The sequence below is a fragment of the Choloepus didactylus genome, chromosome 11, assembly GCF_015220235.1.
Source record: "Choloepus didactylus isolate mChoDid1 chromosome 11, mChoDid1.pri, whole genome shotgun sequence".
Taxonomy (NCBI): Eukaryota; Metazoa; Chordata; class Mammalia; order Pilosa; family Megalonychidae; genus Choloepus; species Choloepus didactylus.
Window position 1 is genome coordinate 86485246 of NC_051317.1, and position 25828 is coordinate 86511073.

The 25828-nt window shown below is 35.9% G+C and overlaps 1 protein-coding gene across 1 annotated transcript in view; it reads left to right on the forward strand.

The window, feature by feature from the left end:
- The window catches only part of NDUFAF2 (NADH:ubiquinone oxidoreductase complex assembly factor 2), a 231034-nt gene extending 209041 nt beyond the window's left edge, over positions 1 to 21993 (forward strand). The window contains exon 4 of the mRNA XM_037798730.1: positions 21263 to 21993. Within this exon, the coding sequence (XP_037654658.1) occupies positions 21263 to 21514 (252 nt within the window). The 3' untranslated portion in view covers positions 21515 to 21993. The remainder of the gene's footprint in view (positions 1 to 21262) is intronic.
- Positions 21994 to 25828: the final 3835 nt, after the last annotated feature.

Here is a 25828-nt window from a genome sequence, read left to right on the forward strand (position 1 = left end):
TTTCAGATGGTCAGATATGCAAATTTCAGTACAAAAGTGGCATAATTGCAATTGACTTGACTTAATGATCATGGGAATCTACAGAGCACATAGATCACTCAAATAAGAAAGGCATGAGGCATTTCTCTGTCTAATTGGAGGGAGTGGATGATATAATAGGGTTCTCCAGAGACTCAGAACCAGTAGGAGGATATATTTTCATCTTATTATTATCATTATTATTATCGTTAGTGGTAGTGGTAGTGGTAGTGGTAGTGGTAGTGGTGGTAAGAGATTTGATTTAAGGAATTGGCTTACAAGATCATGGGGGCTGGCTAACCTGAAATCTGTTGGTCAAACAGGCAGGCTGGAAATTCTCTTGCAGGAGCTGATTCTGCAGCTTTGAGGCAGTTTTTGCTTTTAAGGCCTTTCAGCAGATTGGATGAGAACCACCCAGATTATCAAGGATAATTCCTTTATTTATAGTCAACTGATTATAGATGTTAACCACATTTACAAAATACCTTCCCAGCAGCACCTAGATTAGTGTTTTATTGAATAACTGCAGACTATAGCCTAACCATGTTGACACATAAAGCTTATCATCACAAACAATAATTAATTTTTAGTTTTATTTCTTGTTGTAAAATCCATTGGGTTTTTAAAAGCAGCTTTATTGAGATATATTCACATAACATACAATCCATCCAAAGTGTACAGTACAGTGGCTTTTAGTATAATCACAGAGTGCATTCATCACCACACTGAATTTTAGAACATTTTCTTTACTCAAAAAGAAAAACCCTATAGCCCCTAGCAGTCACCTCTCAATCCCTCTGTCCTTCTGCAGCCTTATGTAGCCACTAATCTACTTCTCTCTATATAGGTTTATTTATGTAAATGAAATCATAAAATATGTAGTACATATGAAATCATATCATATGCCTGCTTTCTTTCGTTTAGCATAATCTTTTTTCTAAATTTTTTTTTAATTAGAGAAATTGTAGGTTTATATAAAGTCATGTAAAAAGTACCACATTCCTATACACCCCCTAATGTTGACACTTTACATTGGTGTACCTTTGTTACAAGTGATGAAAGAATATTACAATATTACTCTTACTATAGTCCATAGTTTACATTAAGTACATCATTTGCCATATACCACCTTATTATTAACACCTTGTAATACTGACGTATATTTGTTATAATTCATGAAAGAACATTCTTGTATTTGTCCTGTGAACCAGTCATCGTCTGCAACAGAGTTCATTTCTTATACAGTCCCATGTTTTGTCTTCTAACTTTCCTTCAGTAACTTACACAAACTAAAACTTCCCCTTTCACCCACATTCCGAACACAATTCAGCTCTGTTAATTACACCCACAGTAGTGTGTTACCTTCACTTTTATCTCTTTCTAAACATTTACAATCAAACTAAATAGAAATTCTGCACAAATTAAGTATCAACTCCCCATTCTCTATCCCCAGTCTAACCCCTGTAACCAATATTCTACATTCTAAGTCAAGAGTTTGCTTATTATAATTAGTTCATATCAGTGAGATCATTCAATACTTTTCCTTTTGTGTCTGCTTATTTCACTCGGCATAATGTCCTCCAGGTTCACCCATGTTGTTGCATGCATCAGGACTTCATTCCTTCTTACAGCTAAGTAATATTCCTTCATACGCATATACCACATTTTGTTTACCCATTCATTGATTGATGAACGCTTGGGTTGCTTCCATCTTTTGGCAATTGTGAATAATGCCACTATGAACATAGGTGTGCAAATGTCTGTTCGCATCCCTGCTTTCAGTTCTTCTGGGTATATACGTAGCAGTGGGATTCCAGGATCATATGGCAGTTCCATACTTAGTTTCCTTAGGAACCGCTGAACTGTCTTCCACAACAACTGTGCCATTTTACATTCCCACTACCAGTGAATGAGTGTTCCCGTTTCTCCACATCCTCTCCAACACGTGTAGTTTTGTTTTTTCAATAGTGGCCATTCTACTAGGTGTCAAATGATATCTCATTGTGGTTTTGATTTGCATTTCCCTGATATCTAGTGATTTTGAGCATTTTCTCATGTGCTTTTTAGTCATTTGTATTTCCTCTTTGGAAAAGTAGGGTGGTGTGTCTGTGTGTGTGTGCGTGTGTGAGTGTGTAAAAAAAAAGACTGGAAGGAAACATAAATACAATGTAATGTTTATTTGAGTGATGAGCACAGGGTTGATTTTTATTTTCTTCATCCTTTTTTGTATTTTATGAATTTGCTACATAATGCAAACATTTCTTCTACAATCAGAAAAATATTTAAGTTTTAAAAGGGAAATTAAAAATGCCAGCTCAATGGTTTCTTTTTCCCATTTATGTGATCTGACAGGTGTTGCCAAAGTACATGATGAGGAAGAGGCCACCTCCAGGTTTTGAGAATATGCCTTGACTTCCTTAATGTAATACCAGTCCCTCATATATTACTAATTGACTGAAAATCTTGATGCTGTTTTATTTGTAGCCTTGATTGGATAGAAAGGGAGAATAGATGCTCATTATTGCTACCACAAATTCTTTTCAGTTCAAAAATTATTTATCAAGTGCTGTTATATTCTTTTTATCAGAAAATTAACCATTTTCCTGTCTTTATTGTACAAGGCTGTAAGTTTAGTAAAATTAACTTTTGCCTTTTGTGCATTATCCTTTCACATACTTATTTTTCTGCAACTTCACCTTTGAATTTTTGTTTTGGACATATTAATTTCTTATGGCCATTCTCAAATTTTATTTTCATTGTTGTAATAACTTATAAATCCTTCCATTTTAAAATTTCTCTTAACAATTACTAATATTTCCTATCTTTGACCTAGACTGTCTGGTCCTGTGCTATCCAATACATTACCTAGTAAGCCACATAAGGCTGTAAAAATCTGAGTTTAATAAAATTAAAAATTCAGTTCCTCAGTCATACTACCACATTTGAAAAGCTCCGTAGCCACATGTGGCTAATGGCTGCCTATTGTGCAGCATAGACCAAAACATTTCCATTAGCACAGCATATTATTGGATAGCATTGCTTTAGCTTCATGGGAGTTTTTACTCCTCTAAACTTTCTTCACCTTGGTTCTCTATTTCTTTTTTCTACTTTCTCTTTCATTCTCTATTAGAACTTTTAAGTCTATACTTTTGGTAAGTGGATTCAGATATCAAATATCTGACCACACTATTAGAAAGTTAGAGGTAGCATATATTTTGAACTATGACTGTTACCACTTCCACTCATAAGCTCTCTGGTGCTTTGTAGTTTTCATCACTGAATATTGTCAGTTCTCTTCTTATGCTCTGTCTTTGGCCAATAAAACATGTATGTTTGAAAAATAGACTAATCTTTCATTATCTAAGAGCCTCACATGTTAAAACCTGGATGTATTTTATCATATTTTATTGTGGAAAAGAAAAACTTAAAATATGGTTCCATTAGCATCCATAAAAATACAGTTGTTGTCTCTGGAAGGAGAACTAGGTAACTGGTTGTGTGTGATGGGTAACTTTGCTTTTAAATTCTAAATCCTCTTGCATCATTCAAATTTGGTATATCTTGTGCTTATATTTCTTATTTTTAAAAGAATAATTTTTAATTCTATTCAGTTCAAGACCTACATCAGTAACTTGTCGTAAGTATTTACCTATGAGGCTTGTACCTTTATTTCCAATAGATCAATCGCCCCACAAAGAATTTTTAAATAGAGTAAAACATACATTTCAAATTGTCTATATTGACAAGGCAGAAGGTTTAGATAATTAAAGAACTAGAGACTTCCAGACCTTCAGATTAAAGTAATTGGACTCATCCCCCAAAATGGGAGATAAGCTTTTTGCTAACTGAATATTAACTATAACAGTTTTATGTATGTACAGTTTAGAAGTGACTAATTACATTTGGCATGGGTAAATTCTCCTGATTTTAATTACCTAGGCAGTCTTAGATAACTTTAAAGCCTGGCTGCCATAGGAAATAACCTATACATAATAAAATAGTGATACAGATCTGTATTCTGCACTGAGTGCCCCACATTGTGTGCATCCAACCATATAGTTCAGTTGGAAATCTGAGTATATTGAAAGAGCCATAATACAGTAGTACAAAAGGAAAGATCCATTTCTAAGGGAAGGTGTGGAAGTAATTCTTATTTTAAATAAATGCCAAATGTAGGTATTTTCTTAATTTAATTCTTTGTTTTATTTTAAGAATCATGTTTTTCTTTCATTTGTACGCAAAATCTGACAAACATTTGGGTTAAAAAAAACTGATGCTTTTCATCTTTAATGTGTGTTCTTGATATGTAGTAATAAAATTAAATGTTTTCTCAATTGCACAGGTGGATATAAGGTGAAATGTTAAAGAGGAAAATAAAACTTTTGTGACAGATCTTGTCTCCTTTCAAACCATTTCCAGTTTATGTATAATTATCTGTTTCAACAGTCTTTGTTTTTAAGACAGGTAAAAGATGTATTTTAGTGAGGACTGAGTATAAGATTCGGTAACTGTCACCCCCACAAAGTTAAGCTAATTGCATTATCTATGGTCACCAAATTACATGGCAGTTTATCATGAAAATATTTCATTTAATATATGTTTGTTGAATATAACCTCAGTAGTAAGATTTTCCATAGAATGATTCCCATACTTCCATCACCAGGTGGAAATTTATATTGCATAGTAATTTAAATGCAATAGTGCAATAAAGTCATAGTATATTATCAGACTAGAGTAATAGTTGTTTAAAACTCATTGTATACTCGGAAAATATTTGCATGTAATTGTTCCAATGATTTATTTGGTGAAGGTTTATACATTGCATGAATTCACCCCAGTAAACATTGCAGTTGCCTCACAATTTAACAAAACTTGTTAAGGGAAAGACTGGTAGTAGGCACCGGAAAGGAAAAAACTAAAATTTCTTCTACAGATAATTTTTTGAGTGCCTAATCTGTGCTAGGCATTGGAGGTGTAGTGAAAAATATGATCAGGGGAGCATTTTTGTCCTTATGGAATTTATACTCTAGTGGGAAGAACAGACATGTAAAAGATGCCCAAAGGGATCATTACAAATTGTGAAAAGAGCACTGAAGGAAAATGCAAAGATTCTAAGAAGAAACAACAGGGACAGCCTTCTTTTGAAGGGATGTTTAGGAAAGCTTCCCTTCAGAGGTGATATTTATGCTGAGAACTGAAGAATAAAAAGGAACAAGCAAAATTAAGACACCAAAGCATGTCACCAAAGCCAAATACCATAGTGAAAAGATTGACAAATTTGACAAGAAATTTAAAGTTTTATTAAAGAAAAAAAATCCTAGCTGAAATTAAAAGACAAACCAGGGTCTAGGGGGAAATTTTTTAAAATATAGGACAGACAAGGACTTGAAATATGTAATACAAAAAATGCTTACAATTTAATAGAAAACATACGAATAACCCCAATGGTAAAAGAGGCAGTTCACAGAAGAATAGATGTAAATGGCCTCACTGGCAATCAAAAAGGGAAAAGAAGAGAATTGAAGCAATAGTCAGATACATTTTTTTACTTCTAGACCAGCTCAGATTAAAAGGAGTTGTAATGCTGAGTTTTTGCAAAGTTATGGGAAAACGGGTATTCTCATTCACCATAGGTGGAAGTATAAGTTGATGCTTCATTTATAAAGAGCAGTTTTCCTGTGTATATCAAAATATATGGGAACTTTTTGATGCAGCAGTTCCAGTTCTGAGAAGGTATTCTAAGGAATGATTGGCAAACATGTAACGATTTTATACAAGTTTGTTATTGCTAGTATAAAATTGAAGCATTCTAAACACTCATCTGCAGGGGACTGAGTAAATAAATTATGTTATCTCTGTACAATGGAATACTAGTTACTATGAAGCCATTCAGAACGATAATGTACATTTGTGTGTGGGGATTGAATCATGTCGCCCACAAAAGGCATGTTCAGTTCCCAACTCCTGGTCCTATGCTTGTGAACCCATTTGTAAATAGGAACTTTGAAGATGTTATTAGTCAAGATATGCCCAAACTGAATGAGGGCTACCCTTCATTCAGTGCAGCCGAAGTCCTTATAAGCATAGGAAATTGGACACAGGAAGAAAAAGTCACCGAGAGAAGCAAGAAGTTAGAAGTCAGTGGGACGAGGAGGAAAAAGAAGACACCTCCATGTACATTACTATGTGATGGGAAAACCAAGGACCAAGGATCACCAGCAACCAGCCCCAAAATACCACAGACTCCAGGGAGAGAGCACTGCTTTGCTGATGCCTCAATTTTGGACTTCTCCTATCCTCAAAACCAAGAGCCAATAAATTCACATTGTTCAAACTAACCCTTTGTATAGAATTTATTTTAGCAACTGGAAAACTGCAACACTGTGTATTGACACAAAATGGTGTCTGAAAAATATTAGATGAAAAACAGTTTATGGAATAGTATAAATAGTACATATCTTATTTATAATCATAAATAGACATTTATAAATGAGATACATCATATTCATGTTGTAAATGCATATATATTGTGCTGATTTGTATCTATTATGTCCCCCACAAAAGCCATGTTCTTTAATGCAGTCTTGTAGGGGCAGACTTAGTCTTTTGATTCGTGTAGAACCTTTTGGTTGTTTCCATGGAGATGTGACTCACCTGACTGTGGGTGGGACCTTTGATTAAATTATTTCCATGGAGGTTGGACCCCACCCATTCAGGGTGGGTCTTGATTAGTTCACTGGAGTATTTAAGAGAGCTAGGAGCCAACACAGATGCTGACACTTGGAGATGCTTGGAGACGCAGACAGAAAGACATGTGGAGATGGTAAGCTAAGAGATGAAGCCAAGAGTTTGCCCTGGAGAAGCTAAGAGAGGGCCCCCAGATACTTAGAGAGAAACACCCTGGGAGAACAAGCAAAGATGCCCAGGAGCTGAAAGAGAGAAGCTAAGAGAGAAGAAACCCAGAGGCTGAAAGACATAAGCCCAGAAACATTTTGAAACACAACCCAGGAGCAAAGGACCAGCAGATGCCGGCCACTTCCCTTCCCAGCTGACAGAGGTATTCTGGACACCATTCAGTGAAGGTATCCTCTTGTTGATGCCTTAGTTTGGAGATTTTTATGGTCTTAGAACTGTAAATTTGTAACCTAATAAATCCCCTTTGTAAAAGCCAATCCATTTCCGGTATTTTGCATAATGGAAGCTTTAGCAAACCAGAACATATGTGTATAATGAAATTAGGAGAGTTTTACATTTTCTACTTCATAGATTTCTGGCTGTTTAAATTTACATATTTGATTCAAGATGTATTACTTTTGTAAAAAAAAAAAGAAAGAAAGAAAAAGAAAAGTAATTTCCATTTTGAAAAACAAGGAAAGTGCTCTAAAAGAGATAAAAGTTCTGTTTACCCCTTTGAAAATACTCCCACACTATTTCAAGTTTCCTATTTCTTAGCTAACCCAAAAGGTTATATGGGAAGGATAAGGCAACAATAGGCAGTCCCTGTTTACTTACATTAACTAGAATTTAAGCCTTGTGACAGCAGGGACTATTGTTCCCTGCTGTATCTTTAGGGAAATGTGGCTGGCTCAGAGTAGATGCTCAGTAAAATATTGAATGAGTATGTGAATGAACAAATGAAAGAAAGAAGGCTCCAGCCTAGGACTCTTGGTGGGTGCTTTAGGAAGCCTCTCTTTCTTCTTTGCCCTTGATTTCCCTTCTCCTTTATTCTGATTTCCCAGCCACATTTTGATGCCCTCCTCCAAAGCCCATGAGAGTTCTCATGGCACCTTGTTTCTTTATCTTCCTTTCTTGTCACTAGTGGGGCATCCCTGATGCTCTCCTTTTCTCCTGACAACAAACCTAAGGAAGCCAGACATCAAACCTTAAGGAAGCCTGGCTGCTAACAGAAGCCTGGCAACCACCTGCCCTCAAGAACTTAAACCTGCTTGCTCATCTGATTGCCTGACCTTTAGAACTCACTCTACAACTCTGATAATCTAGCATTTTCACTTCCTTAGGAGAAGAGATGTTACTGTGGTCCCTCCCTTTTACCTTTTCCTCATTCCCACATGTCTTTTAACTTAATTACATCAGCTGCTTCTCCTCAGGAAATTCTGCTCCCCTCCCAGTATAATTGCTTTAGGCAGCTCTGACCTGCCTGCCTGTAAGTGCTATTCCCATTTCCTAAAGTGGATGTTGTAGCTATTACTGCTCTGGTGGTGTTGGTTTATCTAACTGTAGAACTAGTTGGCCAGAGGATTACCTTCTGCCACTCTGCTACCACTGTCTCACCCTGTCCTCTATCCTCAACTCTTATTCCTATCTTCTCCAATCCCATGATGGGAAGGAAATAGTTGGGCTATCATTGGAGTGGGAAGAGTGGAGTCCTGAGTTACATCTTCCTTCTCCCAGTAACCCTTCATCTTTTGGAAAATAACATCAGCAGTCCCTCCCCAAATGCGCACAGTTGCATAAGGGAGGCTGATTTAGCTGCTGCTTACCACCATTAGGACATCTCAGTAGGCTTTCCTCTTCCTTAGATCCTGCATTTGATATGTAAGAGAATTTACTTTGAAAGTATAGTAACAAACTTTCAGGGCTGCCAGTTAGCTGGATAGCCCCTTGTTCCAGTTTGTACTAATGCTGCTGTTATGCAAAACACCAGAAATGGATTGGCTTTTATGAAGTACAAATTTACATTCTGAAGTCTATGAAAATATCCAGATTAAGGCATCAGCACAAGTATGCTTTCACCAAAAGAAGGCCAGTGGCATCCAGAAAACTACTGTTAGCTGGAAAGGCATGTGGCTGGCATCTGCTGATCCTGGGTTGTGTTCCAGCTCCTCCCTCAGCTCCTGTGTGTTCTTCAAAATGTTGCTTTTGGGGCGTTTGTCATCTCTTAGCTTCTCTGTAGCAAACTCTGGGCTAGCATCTCCAAAGCATTAGCAAAAGTCTGCTTTCAATGGCCATGTCCAAAATGTCTCCCTCAGCTGCTCTAAGGTCCTTCTGTTTGTGAGCTCTTTTTATAGGACTCCGGTAATTAAATCAAGACCCACGTTGAATGGGCATGGTCCATATCTCCATATAAATAATTCAATCAAATGGTTCACCCACAGTTGATTGAGTCACATCTCCATGGAAAACTCAATCAAAGGATTCCAACCCAATAAACACTAATATGTCTGTCCCCACAAGATTTCATTAAAGAACATGGCATTTTGAGGGACATAATACATCCAAACCGGCACATCCCTCTCTATGTGTGTGCAGTGGGATGCTGCCTTGGAGTTTGTCTGTACCTTAGTGTGTGAGGAAAAGGAGTTGAGAGAGGCCCACTTGAAACAAGGCAAAGCTGCTAGGGGGTCAGGGAACATTGTCCAGAAGCAAGTCTGACTGTACTGACCCCAGCTGCATGCTGAGCCCTGTGTGAGGATTGCTGAGAACTGTGTAAGGGAATAAGGAATTGTGGAAAGAACGTAGTGGAGGCAGAGACTTCAGTTTCAAGTCTTGGCTAATTGTGTGATCCAATGCTAGTCAGTTCTCCCTAGCCTCAGTGGCCTTCAAGACATTTAATTTTAAGTGTCCTTTAGACATCCAAGTAAAGACATCAATTAAATAGTTGAATATTTGATTCTGGACCTTGGGGAGCAGTCAGGCCTAAAAGTATAAATCTGAGATTCTTCAGCATATATAGACAGTATTGAAACCCATAGGATTAGACATGATTACTTAGGGAAAGAGCAGAGAGAGATAAGAGGACTTCGAATTGAGGTCTGAGGTTCAGAGGTTTGGCTGTGAAGAAAGAGCCAAGAGGTTACTACACAATGTTTGGATATTCTACAGGCATCTCAAAATCAATATGTCTAAAACAAATCTCCTCTTTTCCTATTTTCCCTATCATGGTTAATGATATTATCTATCATCATTCCTCAGAAACCTGGGGGTCATCGTGGTCTCCTTCACTTCCACATATAGTTGGTTACAAAGACCTTTCTCCTTTTGAATATTAAAACAACCCCTCTGTTGCCCTCCATCCTCACTACCAGTGCCTTGGTTGCTGTCCTAATGATTTTTCACTTACATTTCTGCAGGAGCAACTTAGCTGATTTCTCTATTCTAGTCTTGCCTCCCTCCCATTCAATTTCTGCAGTTGCCAGCGTGATCTTTTCTAAAAAGTGTTATAAGCGTGTAAGTCTCCTCCCTGGGGTTGCCAGATTTAGCAAGTAAAAATACAGGAAACTCAGTTAACTTGAATTTCAGATAAAAAATGAATAATTTTAAGTATAAGTATGTCCTATGCAATATTTAGGTGAAACATACTAAAAAATTATTTGTTGTTTATCTGAAATCCAAATTTAACTCAGTACCTTTTATTTTATGTAGAAATTCTACTCCAGCTTCAAAGTCCAAAATGTTTTGTCATTATTTTCAGGATAAAATCCAAATACTCTTAACACTGCATTACAAGACTGAGCGTGTTCTGGCCCCTGCGTGCCATATGAACCACTTACAGTGTCCTGAATTGGCTGTGCTGCTTTACTCCTCCATAGCTTTGAACATGTGCTTAGCTGTTCCTAGAATGTCCCCTCTCTTCTCAGTTCCCTGGTTAATTTCTACTGATTATTTAAGACTCAGGCATCACCTCCTCTAGGAAGTCCTCTCTAACACCCCACACCCCACCCCATGGGAAACAGACACCTGCTTTATGTCTGCATTCTCATAACATTCTTTGCATAATTTTATCACAGAAGATATCATGTTGTAATTTAATTAATTTTTTACCTGTATCTTTTCTCTAGATTGTTTCTTGAGGACAGGGTAAAAATTGTATCTTTTTAACTCTATATCCTTGACACATAATAGGCTCTTAATATGTGACTGAACAGATGAACAAGTGACTGGGAAAGAAAGGACCATAAGCATCAGCCACACAATGGGCCCTTGGTGCTTACCCAGCTGTTCCCTCCCTTGACCCCTGGGCCAAGTTATGCTTCTGCAAGCCACCTCCTTTTCCTGTCCTTCTCTCTGCCCCTCAAGGAAGCTCCATAAGAGTTGCAGCTAGGTTTTCTTTTCCTCTTTATCCTCAGGGCCTTGAACTGTGGGTGCTCAGTATGTATTTATTGAATAAATGAACAAACAAAATTACTATAAATGACTTGAGCTCTGTGATTAGTTCATTTTAGTGACATTTCAAGATTTATGAATGAGTTGAGTGTATCTTACAGGGCCACCGTTCCTGTTGTCCCCTGCATCAGGGGACATTATCCCTGCATCAAGTCTTGGGGGCGGGGGGTGCAACCTCTGGTTACTAGAATTTTGATTCTTGGCCAGGCTCTGTAAAGCCTAAGCAGCTGCTTCTCTAATTCTGTGTCTCACCTCTTCTTGTCCTACTCCTCCTCTTCGCTCCTTCATCCTGAGAGAAGAGCCTCTTTTCTCTCTATCATATCTGGCACATAGCAGCTCAATAAATGTTAGCAGTCATTCACAGATGGAGCCTCTTTTCCTCCCAAGCTGTATGCTCTCTCAGAGGCCAAGCCCAGAAAGCCGTGGAGACCCAGAAATGCCTTTCTCCTGGGGACTGTAGTCTCTCCCCTTCTCACACAAGAGAGCAAGGTTTTCTTTGTCTCCCACAGTGCAGGTCAATTAAATAGAACTAAAGTGACTCATTATTTTTTATTAATTCTTAACTGCTAAATTTCTTTTTCAATTAAATAATTGTGTCTTTATGCTCAGAGGTCTTTTTTTTGCATATATGTGGAAGTTCATTTATTTTATTAAAGGAAATACCACCTGCCAAACTATAAATGACTTGAGCTCTGTGGTAAGTTCATTTTAGTGACATTTCAAGATTTAATAATTAATCTGGCTAATGTTCAGAGAAAGAAAACTCAATGCTAGAAATTTCTAGCCAGCAAAGAATATAAACAAACCTTACAGTTGTCTCCTCAAATGACAAAACCATTGATATCAACTCCTTGCAGTTAGAAATGTTTTTTAAAAATGCAGGAGGAAAGTTCAAGAAAGCATGACAGAACAACAAAACTCAGTCAACATTTTCATTATTGTAATTGATCAAAGGATGTTTGCAATAGATTTGAATGTGAATAAATTAAATGTGACATTGATTTGGCAGAGGCACGCTAGTGATTGGCAAGAATGTATAGTGGGAGCAGCTTCTGCTAAAGCATAACTTACTTGGCTGTTATTTCTTCTAATAGATTTCTTAGCAACCCAGTGCTATCATACTAACCTAAGCCCTGTCACTTATTTACCCTTTTGGTTTTTACTCCCATCCAGGCAAGATTAAATTCATTGATTACTAAAGTGCTTAGCAAGCATTGCCCTGGATCTGAACACAAAGTACCTTTTGGTGACCTAGCACCTCCCCCCTTTCTTTCTCTTTTCTCCTTCATATACTGAGAAAGGGTGAAACTAATAATTTATTATTTCTTACTGGCAGTTCAACTTGTAGAACTAGAAAATGTAGTTTAATTAAGCAGTTTGGCAATATTTTCAAGCTTAGACATCCCTATAGCTTTTGCTAGGCCTGTATTGTTTCTCAGCATGTTACAAAATTGACACTGTAAAAAGAGTATTCATCACAGAACATTTTGAAACAGTTGTTCACCAAATTCCCATTATAATTATGTTGAGGATGGGGGTTTTGTGGCATATTTGGGAGGCTACTTTCTGGGAGAGACCATCTTACAGTAACCATGGTTTAGGGTCCTGGAACCTACTTACTTCATGTGAACTTTTAATCTTTTTACTAACTCCTTTTGTATTTGAAATGTTTAATTTTTTTAATTGACTCAAAGGCAATGTACTCCTATTTTAAATTTTTTTTAGTATTTATTGAAATAAAAATTGTTCATTATGGAATTATGGAAACAAATTTAATGGAGCTGTCAATATAAAGTATATTTATGGTATAGAAAGCAAATCTGATAATAGGTGAAAAATGTATGATTTGGGAGAACATATTTATAATTTAAGTATTTTAGTAAGTTAATCTGTTTCTGTAAGACCAAAACTTTCATTGTATCTTATATGCAATTTAAAAAATACATATCTAACTCTGGTAGTTATTAAAGATCTATTTACATAAGCTTTTGTGACATATTTATTGATAATTTGTAATACTTAAATTATAATTTTTTAACAGATTAGGTTCCCATTTTCATGTATAACTTTAGTTTATGCTTGTGCTTTATGAAATGAGCCATGGTTATATTCCTTCAAAAGACTAAAAAAGAACCCAGTGACATGGACAATTTTATCATTATCCATAAGACTGACCCCTTGGCCTTTGCTTGTTCTTGAATATAGTCAACTTTCTAAGAATGAATCAGTGTTAAAGTTTTAAATTTACTTGAAATCAAATGGAGACCCTTTATAATTACTAAACTCCAAAGGAGCATGGAGCAAAACATCAAAGAAGAAACAGGTTATAATATTCTACCTCCTTTTTTTCCTTGCTGAATTCATAGCCCTTTTTTCTTTTTTTAATCATATTTTTAATTTAGAATATAACATATATACATAAAGGTGATAACTTTCCAGGTCCAATTTAACAAGTAGTTAAAGAGCAAATTTCAAAGAATATTATTGGTTACAATTCCAGTTTCAGTTATTTCCTTATTATGAAATATAACTTATCTACAAAAATGTGATATCTTTCAAAGTATGATTTAACAAGTAGATATACAGGAAATTTCCAAAGTTATTATGAGTTATAATACCATAGTTTTAGTTATTTCCTTATTGTGAAATTCCATCTTTTCTGTTGCTACCCCTACCTCTAGTTTAATCACTTTCCCGATCTTCAGGGATGTCTAGGCAGTGACCACCCTAACCTGTTCATGTTGAAAACGGGTGTCAACTTTACAAGCAAAGCTGACACATCTAGTTGATGTTCTTGAAGAGGCTATTGCCTCTGGGTTTTGGGACTTAGCTGGCATAGGAGCACTCTGAAGGATTTAAGTTTCTGATGAATAAACTTAGTGAGTGAAACTTGTCTCAGGTGGGGATCTGGGTATTCTTTAAAGTTTTTGAGACTACTGTTGACTTGGGCTTATCGTATTGTGGTCATTTGGCATATCTAGGTCAAGTGTGCATAGGAGTCAACTCCAGGACGCTCTCCTGAGTCTATTTGAATTCTTTAGTCATGAAAACCTTATTTTGTTGCCTTTCTTTTCCCCCTTTCGGTCAAAAAGGCATTCTCAATCCCTCAATGCCAGGGTCAGGCTCATTCCCGGAATCCGTGTCCCACATCGCCAGGAAGTCTCATTCATCTTGGGGGTCCTGTCCCACGTTGGGGGGAGGGTAATGAATTTATTTGCAGAATTAGGCTTAGAGAGAGGAAGTCCACATTTGAGCAATAAAAGAGGTTCTCTGGAGGTGACTCCTAGGCATAATTACAGGTGGGCTCAGCCTCCTCTTTACAGCTGCAAGTTTCACCCGAGCAAGCCTCAATATTGAGGGCTTGACTTATAAAATAGGGGGTTCCTAAGTTCACAAAGTATATGTTATATCCACGATAATCTGTCCATATCTCACATTATCATCACATAGTTGTACATTCCTCATCACTCTTTATTTTGAACAATTCTCGTCACCCAAAACATGTCATAGCTCTTGTCAGCCTTTAATTATTTGTCTCTAGTATTTGTGTAATACTAGTATGGTATTCCTATTAAATATCATCCCTAGTATGCAATGTATAGATTTTTCCCATGTACCCTTCTGTTGTCAACTCTCTGGGCTAGTGTCATACCTTAGAAGTGTATTATGCAATCACCTATGTGTATTTGTGGTGCTGATCTACAGGAAACATGCCTTTAAACAACCCCTTTCATTCCTATTCACCTTCAATACAGCACTGATAACTTATAATTCCATTAACAAACAATCATCACCCCTATCCATTACCACACCTTTGAATTCACCATATTAACATATCTGAACATCTTAGATTGTTATTCCCTTCACTAGCTACTGTGTATCACTAGATACCCAATATTCTTATATTATATAAGACATTGATTTACATTGTCCAGATAGTTCATAGATGTGGTAACATACAATATCTCTGCTTTTGTGTCTGAGTTATTTCACTCAGAATTGTATCTTCAGGGTTCATCCATGTTGCCATGTTTCAAGACCTTGTTGCTTCTTACTGTTGCATAGTATTCCATTGCATGTATATACGACATTTTATCTACTCATCTTTTGAAGGACCCTTGGATTGTTTCCATCTCTTGGCAATTGTGAACAATGCTGCTATGAACATCAGTATACAAATGCTGTTTGTGTCACTGCTTTCAAATCTGGGTATATACTGAGAAGTGGAATTTCCAGATCATAGGGTAATTCAATATCTAGTTTTCTGAGAAACCACCAAACTGTTTTCCAGAGTGGCTCTACCATTCATTATACAGTCCCACCAGCAATGAATAAGAGTTTCAATTTCTCCACATTTATAGTTTCCTATAACTCTCCAGCATTTATAGTTTCCTGTTTCTTTCATGGCAGCCATTCTTTTTTTTTTTTAATTCATTTTATTGAGATATATTCACATACCATGCAGTCATACAAAACAAAGCATACATTCGATTGTTCACAGTACCATTACATAGTTCTGCATTCATCACCAAAATCAATCCCTACACCTTCATTACCACACACACAAGAATAACAAGAATAACAAGAATAATAATTAAAGTGAAAAAGAGCAATTAAAGTAAAAAAGAACACTGGGTGCCTTTGTTTGTTTGTTTGTTTGTTTCCCCCTTTTTTCTACTCATCCATCCATAGAGTAGACAAAGGGGAGTGTGGTCCATATGGCTTTCCCAATCACATTGTCACCCCTCATAAGCTATATTTTTATACAATCGTCTTCTAGATTCATGGGTTCTAGGTTGTAGTTTGATAGCTTCAGGTATTTTCTGCTAGCTACTCCAATTCACTAGAACATAAAAAGGGTTGTCTATATTGCGCCTAAGAGTGCCCACTAGAGTGACCTCTCGGCTCCTTTTGGAATCTGTCTACCACTGTAGCTTATTTCATTTCCTTTCACATCCCCCCTTTTGGTCAAGAAGATGTTCTCCATCCCACGATGCCAGGTCTAGATTCCTCCCTGGGAGTCATATTCCATGTTGCCAGGGAGATTCTCTCCACTGGGTGTCTGATCCCACGTAGAGGGGAGGGCAGTGATTTCACCATGGCAGCCATTCTTATTGGTATGAGATGATACTTCATTGTGGTCATGATTTGCATCTCCCTAATAGCTAGTGAAGATGAACATTTTTTCATGTGTTTTTTTTAGCCATTTATATTTCCTCTTAGGAGAAAGACCTTTTCATATCTTTTTCCCATTTTATAATTGGGCTGTTTGTACTATTGTTGTTGAGTTGTAGGATTTCTTAATATATGCAAGATATTAGTCTCTTATCAGATACATGGATTCCAAATACTTTCTCCCATTGAGTTGACCGCCTCTTCATCTTTTTGACAAATTCCTTTGAGGTACAGAAGCTTTTGATTTTGAGGATCTCCCCTTTATCTATTTTTTCTTTTATTGCTTGTGCTTTGGGTGTAGGTCTAAGAAGCATAGCCCTTTTAAAACAAACTTTATAATTCTCTAATACAGGGCTGAGCATTAGCTCTATTCTGTTTTCATGTCTATTAATATAAAAATTCTCAGATGATTTTTAAGCATATTATGGAATTTTATATTTAACATAAATTTCTCACCATCAACATCATATATACGTATATATATATATAAAGTATTATGGAAACATTCCTTGATAAAAGAATTCTCAGTTGACTGGGCTGAGATTTAATGAGAAAAATAGTGCCAGGGATTGAGATCTTGAGTATCATGAAATACCTTATTTTAGTTCCCTAGATTGCCCAACCAAATACCGTGAAATGGGTTAGATTAAACAATGGGAATTTATTAGCTCACAGTTTGAGGCTGGGAAAAAATCCAAATCAAGGCATCATCAAAGTGATGTTTCTTTCTGAAGACTGTGGCTTTCTGGAGCTGGCGATTCTTGGTCCTTAGCTTGTCATGGCAAGGCACATGACATCGCCTCCTTGTCTCTCCCTTCTCTTCCCAGTTCAGTTGCTGTTCAGCTTCTTCCTTCCTGTGGTTTTCTCTCTGTGTGTCTGAATTTCATTCCACTTATAAAGGGCGCCAGTAACAGGATTAAGACCCATCCTGATTGGACTGGGCACACATTAACTGAAATAACTTCATCAAAAGGTCCTACTTATGATGGGTTCACACCCACAGGAACAGATTAAATTTAAGAACATGTTTTTCTGGGGTAAGTACAGCTTCAAACCACCACAAACCTTTTTTATTTATACACACATGCAAATAAGCACACTAAAAAAAAAAAGAATATTTTACATATATTAATAACAATGGGTAATACATAATTTGTATTTACCTTCTTTTGTTTACTAGGCATATGTGTGGTAACAGATAATACTCATAAAATGTTTTTATATGTATGCTTAGATCTGTATTCAAATATTCAATTCCATTTTATAGTATAGTCTCAGGATTGTTCACTCCCACATCTCTGTGTGGTCCCTGAGACACAGAATCACTTGGATACCTGAGACGGAACAATCTTTGGGTAATCGTTTTGGAACTCAGATACTTCTCAGCCTTGTCCTTTCCCCAGTACTCAGAGTAATTTAAACTTTCTTCCAGTCATGACAATTTCATCACAGAGCACTTGCTGTCAGCTCCCTCCCTTTTCTCAGATAATGGAGTGCAGTTTCCAAAGGCCCAGGCTTACATTGCCTCAGTTTCCTTTCTCTCCCAAGGCATCGTTGCAAATACCTCTAGTCCTATTCTGCCATCTGCTTTACCTCCTTTTTTGTAGTCCCAGTTTCAAGTCTGTTATCTAATAATCTCCAACAGCTGTAACTCTCTATTAGCGCTGAATTCCTCACCATTGTAGAAAAGGTATATGGAAGAAAATTCATGCATACTAGAACTTTGCATACGGGACTTTATGTTTGGAGTGGGATAACTGTACAAATTATATCATGCCTAATGTCTGTTGACCTGTATGTCAGCATGTTAGATCACATTTTTTAATATTTGTTTTTGTCCAATAGTTTTATTAATTTTAAAAAGAAAAAAACTTTAAAAGCCTTTTGTCTTACCACACACAGCAACTTGCAACATTGAATATAACAATAAATAATACAGCTACCAAAAGGGCTCTTTAAGCAGGGTTGACCCACAACCAAGTAATGGCATAGGAAAGTACTTAAGCTAAAGCCTTTTTGGAGGCGTGAGTTCACATCACTGAATTAATGTACAGTATGCAATAATTAACCATTAACTTGCCTGTGCTATAAAATCAGTGGTGAGCTTGTTGAAGGCATCCAGAGCTTTTTTCTTTTTTCTTTTTTCTCCCTTACAGTGTAATCCTTCATAAACAAAAATTCAAACATTTCATACATAGTACTTTTCACAACTAAATTTTTCTGTTTTCCCAAAATCAAGGCTCCATAAATTTTTCTGTTTTTCCAACTCAAGCCTATACTAATTCCTTCCACTGAATACCTTGCTGCCTGTGGAAATGAGAGGGATTATGACAGAACTGTGGTCATCATAAACAATACATTTAGGGGAGGCTCTGAAATACAGATTTGATACTGATGAGAAATTAATACCAGCTCATGCATTCTCTGTTGTCAGTGTGGTTTCTTTCTCTTCTTCCCTGATATTGGTTGAGAATAATATCCTTCAGTACTTCACTCCAGGGAACTCTTTGATGTGACCCTCCCAGAATGGGGTTGACTTCATGCATGAACTTCTCGTTATCACTTCCATGGGAACAAGAAGGGCCATTGTTGCTGCTTCAAAATCCCAGTCCAAGGGAGCCAGGACCATGTGGAAGACAAGGAAGCCTTGGTAGACAGAGGCTTTCTGTAGGATGGGAGTAGGGAGGAAATGAGGCATTCCCTAGTGGAAGAGAACTGAGAGACCTTTGACTGCAACCAGAAACTCTGTCTCAAGACGAAGGCATGAAGATTACATACCTTAGAAGAGAATCAAGTAACACACTTGGCAGATCCTCTGTAAGATCAACAGTCTGTCTGTGTTCCCTCTCCAGCCTTTTGGAAGGTAATTTGGCAATGTGTATCTAAAGCCTTAAAAATATGCCTGCAATTTGAGCCATGGTTAGGAAGTTTATTCAAGGAAATAATCACTGCTGTGCACAAAGAAGTATCTACGTGGATGACTATTGCAGTGTTCCTTTTTAAATGAAAAAGACTAAAATATTGGAAACAACAATGGGGAAGTGGTTAAGTAAATCATAGTACAAGGCAAGTGATAAAATACCTGCAGTCTTTTTTTTTTTAATGTTGACAAGAGGAAAAGCAGGATATAAAATGATAATAACCTGTTTTAAAAATATAACATATATGTTGAAAAGGCCCACTTGCTCCTGGTTTATCCCTACACAAACTCTAAAATACACTGTTTTTATTGATAAATGTTGAGATTTAAGGAGATATCTTTCTGAGGAAAAATCCTTGCTTTTATGATAGTTTCTACTCTAAAACAGATTCTTAAAGATGATTTAAGTCTACAAATTCTTTTCCACCTAACTACAATTACTTTTATTTTGTCTATTCCAAATATTTACAAAACTAGATTTCCTTTCATAAATGATTTATGTTGTTTAATTTTTCTGGAAACTGTTAACAGGAGTCTGATGACAATGTTTTTTATTTTTTAAAAAAATTCTGTTCTAAGAAAAATTATAGACTACATGTTTTTCAGTTCTGAAATTTTAAATCCATTTTCATATGTAAAAGTAACATTCAGATTGGAGTTTCATTCGCCTAAATAGCTGTTACAGGAAAGAGGCTGACTTAGCAAGATAATGTTGAGTAAAGAAAAATTATGTGAGGGCAGGATAAAGAGAAAGGATCTCTGCCCTCCATTTCTTTTTATGCAGAAAACATATACAAGCACTAACTATAGGGCTACAACAGTAGAGGTAAAGAAAAAAAAAGTATCAATTCTATACCAAAACCAAGTAAGCTCTATACCAACTTCTCACTAGCTAGCCTCTTGTGACCTGTGGTGGTACTCATGTCAGTTGAACCTATTCCTGAACTTTTTATTCTTCTCCAAAGAAAGATCTTCCATGAAGACATGGCAGTTCATAGAGGGACTTAAGACTGTGGAGATACGAAGTATTTTCATCTGCTTCCTTTATTTCCAGGATCATATTGAGGGATTTCCTTTGTGATGCATGAACACCTCACCTGAGAATTCTATGAAAGGCAAAGCCTGACTACTCTCATCCTCACTCACAGCAATTGCCCTAAATTCGGTTATTTTAGTTATTAAAGCAAGCTATTCATGGAGAATTGTTCTGTGTTGTAGAAGGAAATTATAAGAACATTTATAAATTCTGTTCTTTCCTTGCATGTTTGCTTTGAGAGGGAAGTTTCATTAGATGGGCTCTTCCTTATGTCTAAAACAAAGTCTATAGCACTATAACCAAAAAACAATTTTCTCCTTTAAGTACAAGTAATTATTTTAAGTTATTTTAACCATTGATGCTTCCCCCATTTTTTTTTTAATTAAAGAAGTTGTAGGTTTACAGAAAAATCATGCATAAAATAAAGTTCCCATACCATTCTAGAGGAGAAAGGGAAATGGGGCTTGTTTCTAGCACTGTAAAAGATAGCCTTAGCATCCCCACTTTTAATTTCTGCAGAGAAAAGGAGTGGCAGAACATCTTTCTGAGGCCATCTCACCCTCCACCCAAACACTTCCTCTCCAGTGGGAAAGTACAGTCACTGATGATTATTTTTTTGAGGCAGAAAATAGCTGTTAAACTTCGAAAATCTCTGATAGAGTGATTGTTATGGTCTTGTGTAATAATTTCATGTTAAGTAGTTTGTTTTACTTTTTGGGTGATACATTTATTTAGTGGTCCTTCATTTCCATCACAGCATACAATGAAGACAGAACTCTTCATTTCTATAATACCATACATAATCAAATAGTTTTTTCAAACTTATCCTGTACACATTCTATATATGATTGAAATGCAAAACAAGTATCATGTATGTAATATGAATTTTATTTTTTATTGGCTATTTTATTTTTGTAAGACCTACATTTTTGTTTTTTTTTTCTAACTAGAAAGTTAACAGTTTCTTCCGTTTATATATTTTTATGCAGGAAATACTAAAGAATGAAAAACATAGAGAAGAAATGAAGATCAAAAGCAAAGAACTTAATGAAAAAGAAAAACTGCTAAATAAAGAGAGCAAAGAGGAACTCTTGGCTCTGCCGGTTCAAACTCAAATTAAAGGGCATGCCTCTGCTCCATACTATGGAAAGGAAGAACCCTCAGAGGATCCCACTAGCACTGGTAAAAACTTTCAGCCAGGATCCTGGATGCCACAAGATGGCAAGAGCCAAAATAAATGAATGCACTATGGTAAAGTAGTTTCATTTGTATGGATGTGACTATTTTAACAAGTAAAAGAAATAAAGTTTTATTTACAATAAGTTACTTGTAAAGGGTTTGGAGTGATAAAAAAGTTTTAGTAATGGATGGTGATGGTAGCACAACATTGTAAAAAAATTGCCACTGTACATTAAAAATGGTTAAAATGGCAAATTTTGTTATGTATGTTACCACCACAAAAAATTACTTTGTATCTTCTGAATGTTCTCTATTCCACTGAGTTTGGTTTTAATACGTACTTTTTTCAATGAATATTTTAACTCTAATCAAGTATTTCTTATATTCAAACAGAATGCTCATTACATTTTAGAAACCTGTGATCATTTAGGAACTGCCCTCAGTTACTCCTTGGTAGAAATGATGAGTTTTCCCAAATGATCAAATATGAAAGGAAAAAAAAAAAAGAGAAGACTCCTGTTTATGGGGAGGCATGAGGTAAGATTCTAAAGGACTAATTAAAAACATGAACTTGGATAAACATGTAGAAGCAAAGAAAATTTAGTTGATTAATTTCTACCAAATTGTTAGTTGATTAATTAGGGTTTTAGTTTAATTTAGTTGAAAACCATAAAGACCTTGATGAGTAGATGAAACAAAAGCCAGCTTATGACGGGAGTGAAGTTGGAGTCTGAAGAGGAATTAGGGCCAATAGAACTATAGCCAATTGTAGAAACCTGAAAGTGGAGTAAACAGCTGGCGTTCCATGAGATTGAAAATGACTTTGAAAAAACGGAAAATAGAGGAGGGCTCACAGAAAGCGGTTCCACTGATAGTTGGGAATCTGGTGGCTTATATATGGAAGACAGATGTAGACAGGCAACTTTGTACATGTTAAAACAATGAATGGGGTAGGTTTAGATACAAAAGTATTTTTGAAGGGTCATACGTATTCTGGAGTACTCAATTAAGTTTTGTTGCTATTATAATATAGAGTTCTTCTCACAGTGTTTGACAAATAATAGGTGCTCAATAAATATTTACTGAATGAATGGCCCAAATGTTTATATTCTGTTCTGCGTAATACAAGGAAAACCTTGATTAAATGTTAACGATCAATTCCTAAAAACATATAGGTTGAGATTTTTCTCAATAGCAGGTAAAATTTTTAATTGCCTAAAAAATGCACTACAGAAAAGTACAACTTTTTAAAGCATTTATACTAAAATAATCAAATGATAAAATCACCATAGTTAACTGAATGAAAAAAAAAGCAACCCTAAGTGATAATACTAACATTCCAGCAGCACTCTTCATATCAGGATAACTGTTCCAGTTTGCTAATGCTGCCTTTTTGCAAAACAACAGACATGAATCAACTTTTATAAAGGGGGTTTATTTGGTTACACAGTTACATTCTTAAGGCCATAAAGTGTCGAAGGTAACGCATCAACAATCGGGTACCTTCGTTGGAGGATGGCCAATGGAGTCTGGAAAATCTGATACCTGGGAAGGCACGTGGCTGGCGTCTACTCCAAGTTCTGGTTTCAAAATGGCTTTCTCCCAGTGCGTTCCTCTCTCTAGGCCAAAGCTCCTCTTTAAAATATCACTCTCAGTTGCTCTTGGGGCGTTTGTCCTCTCTTAGCTTCTCCAGAGTAAGAGTCTGCTTTCATCAGCTGTCTTCAAACTGTCTCTCATCTGCAGCTCCTCTCTCAGCTCCTGTGCATTCTTCAAAGTGTCCCTCTTGGCTGTAGCAAGCTCGTTCCTTCTGTCTGAGCTTATATAGTGCTCTAGTAAACTAATCAAGGCCCATGCTGAATGGGTGGGGCCATACCTCCATGGAAATCATCCACTCAGAGTTATCACCTACAGTTGGGTGGGTCATATCTCCATGGAAACACTCAAAGAATTACAGTCTAATCAACACTAATATGTCTGCCCACACAAGATTACATCAAAGATAATGGCGTTTTGGGGGACATAATACATCCAAACCAGCACAATAATCATTCTCTCTTTACTTCATTGCAAAGTAATATTGTATTTTAAAACAAGAAACTAGCCAATAGGCTATATTGCCTATAAGGGTATAAACTGTAGTATAATTAGGTGGTGAATTAAGATTAAGCTGTTCTCAAATCCTGGATTACAGGGAAAGTTGTAAATGTTCTAACAGATGCTGGAATATTTCTACTGCCAAAATTCTTATAAGGTTATTAATTGTATTCTATACATCTTTTATAAAATGTTTGCAATATGTTTATAAATATCTTAATATATGGCAGAATTTGCATTAACTTTTAAGGTCTTCATTTTAAAATACCTGTTTTGTGTAAGCAGGAAAAGAAAACTTAACAAGAGTCCTTGTGGGGAAATGCCTTATGTTACAGTAAGATGATGAGGATACTGTCCCACCACTAGTAGTAAAGCATACACTTTCATGGAAATTTTGAGGTGGGAATGAAGTCTGTAGTAATCCATCCACACTCCTTTCAATTAGGCTAACATTTTTTGGATGATAGGTTGCACTGTTAGGTGGCATTGAAACAATTTAATGTCCTATATAAAAACTGAACTATGAATCTTGGCCTAATTAAGATTGCCTTGTTTAAATTTTATATAGTTGGCTTTAGGCCAGACACATATTAAGCAGAAATAAAATATCAAATAAAATATTATCTGTCCACAATCTTTCCTATTTTGTTCAGATATATTTGGACATTTACTAGTTTTAAGTTATGAAGATGTCTTAATATTTCCCTTCAAGACACTTTCAACCTATGCAAAAAAAAAAAAAATTTTTTTTCGGGAGGCAAAATGTCCATTTTAATATAAAGAGTATCATCTATACCTTAAGTACTTTCCAAGGTAAATCCTTCCTGACTTTCAGTGCCTCTGCTCTACATGCATATAGCAAATGTGTTTATTTTTACAAAAACAAGTACAGAAAAGTGCTTTAGCTTTTGGGTTTAATCATATAAATTTATGGACTATAAGCTGCGTCTTTGATATTTGAAGTTAAAAATCAACAAAAATGCAGGAGTGTATTTTTCCCATTATTTTATCCTTTTCCATTCCTATTTTTTACTACCAGATTTCTGGCTGTCATTTATCTTATTTTAATTAGCCAATATATCAATTAATTAGCCATTATACCAATACCATTCTATTGATCTTTTTATGCTGTCTCATTAACCGCACCATGTAAAATGTGACCTGAATTTATTTAGACCTGGCTTTCCCAACTCTGTGTTCTTAGAGGAAAATAGAAGGGTGGGAGAAGTTTATGGTAGTCAAATTAAGTTAAAGACTCCAAGAAATCATACAGGAAATAAACTTGTCTAAGTTTTAACTTGCATTTCCCAAACTTGGGGTATTTAACCATGGGGTATTTAAACTTGGGGTATTTAACCCTTTTAATAAGTTTGAGAAATGCAGAATTTGCCCTTAAATTTTTTGTCCAAATATAAAGTAAATCATAGTGATTTTATAACTAACTGTAAACATACAAGTAATCATCCCTAAATAGGAATCAAATCTCTAACTCAGAACCAAATGAGGTGTAAATTGCCCCTCACTTTCCTTTACTTCATGTGAAAGGAAGGAGGGAAGAAAGGAATGGTTAGGAGCTATTAATTAAAATTTCTCTCTTCATTGGATTTTTAGCTAACAGCTTCCTTAGCTTATTTCCAGTTTGCCTATTGCAAAGAAGTAAAAGTAAAAAATGCCCTTACACATCTGATATAGTAGCACCATGCTGAAGTGATAATGGACACTATGATCAAATTCTGACGCACAAAACATTTTTTTAATATAAAATGTGTGGTATAGGCAGCCTGGGGGCAGTTTGTTTCATTTTCCCCTAAAACCAGCCTTAAAAAAGTAACTGATTGTATCTAGTTCGCAGAACTTGAGATATAGATGGCAGTTTTTTAAAGTATTCTAGATAACAGTAAATGGAACCTTTCAACAATAGTACTACTTGTTATAGTGTACGAAGATGGGTTTTTCTGAACAATCCCAAATCTCATAATTCTCTATTTTACACCCTACCCCCATACAGCCTTTTTTGCTCTCATATATATAAAAAGACACCAAAAATGTTGGGAAGAGCTGAAGAAATAACAAATGGCATATGTCAAAGAAATAAAAACTTGGCTTGTGTTAAGACTATCAAAAACTAGAGAAAAACTGATTTTTAGTTAAATAAATACCTAAAATTGTTACAACATAAACAATGAAACCACAGCTTTAGTAGATAAATGAGAATTACAGCGAATATATATATCCTTTTCTTTGATACTTTTACTTAAAAATGTGGCCATAAGCAGGATAAA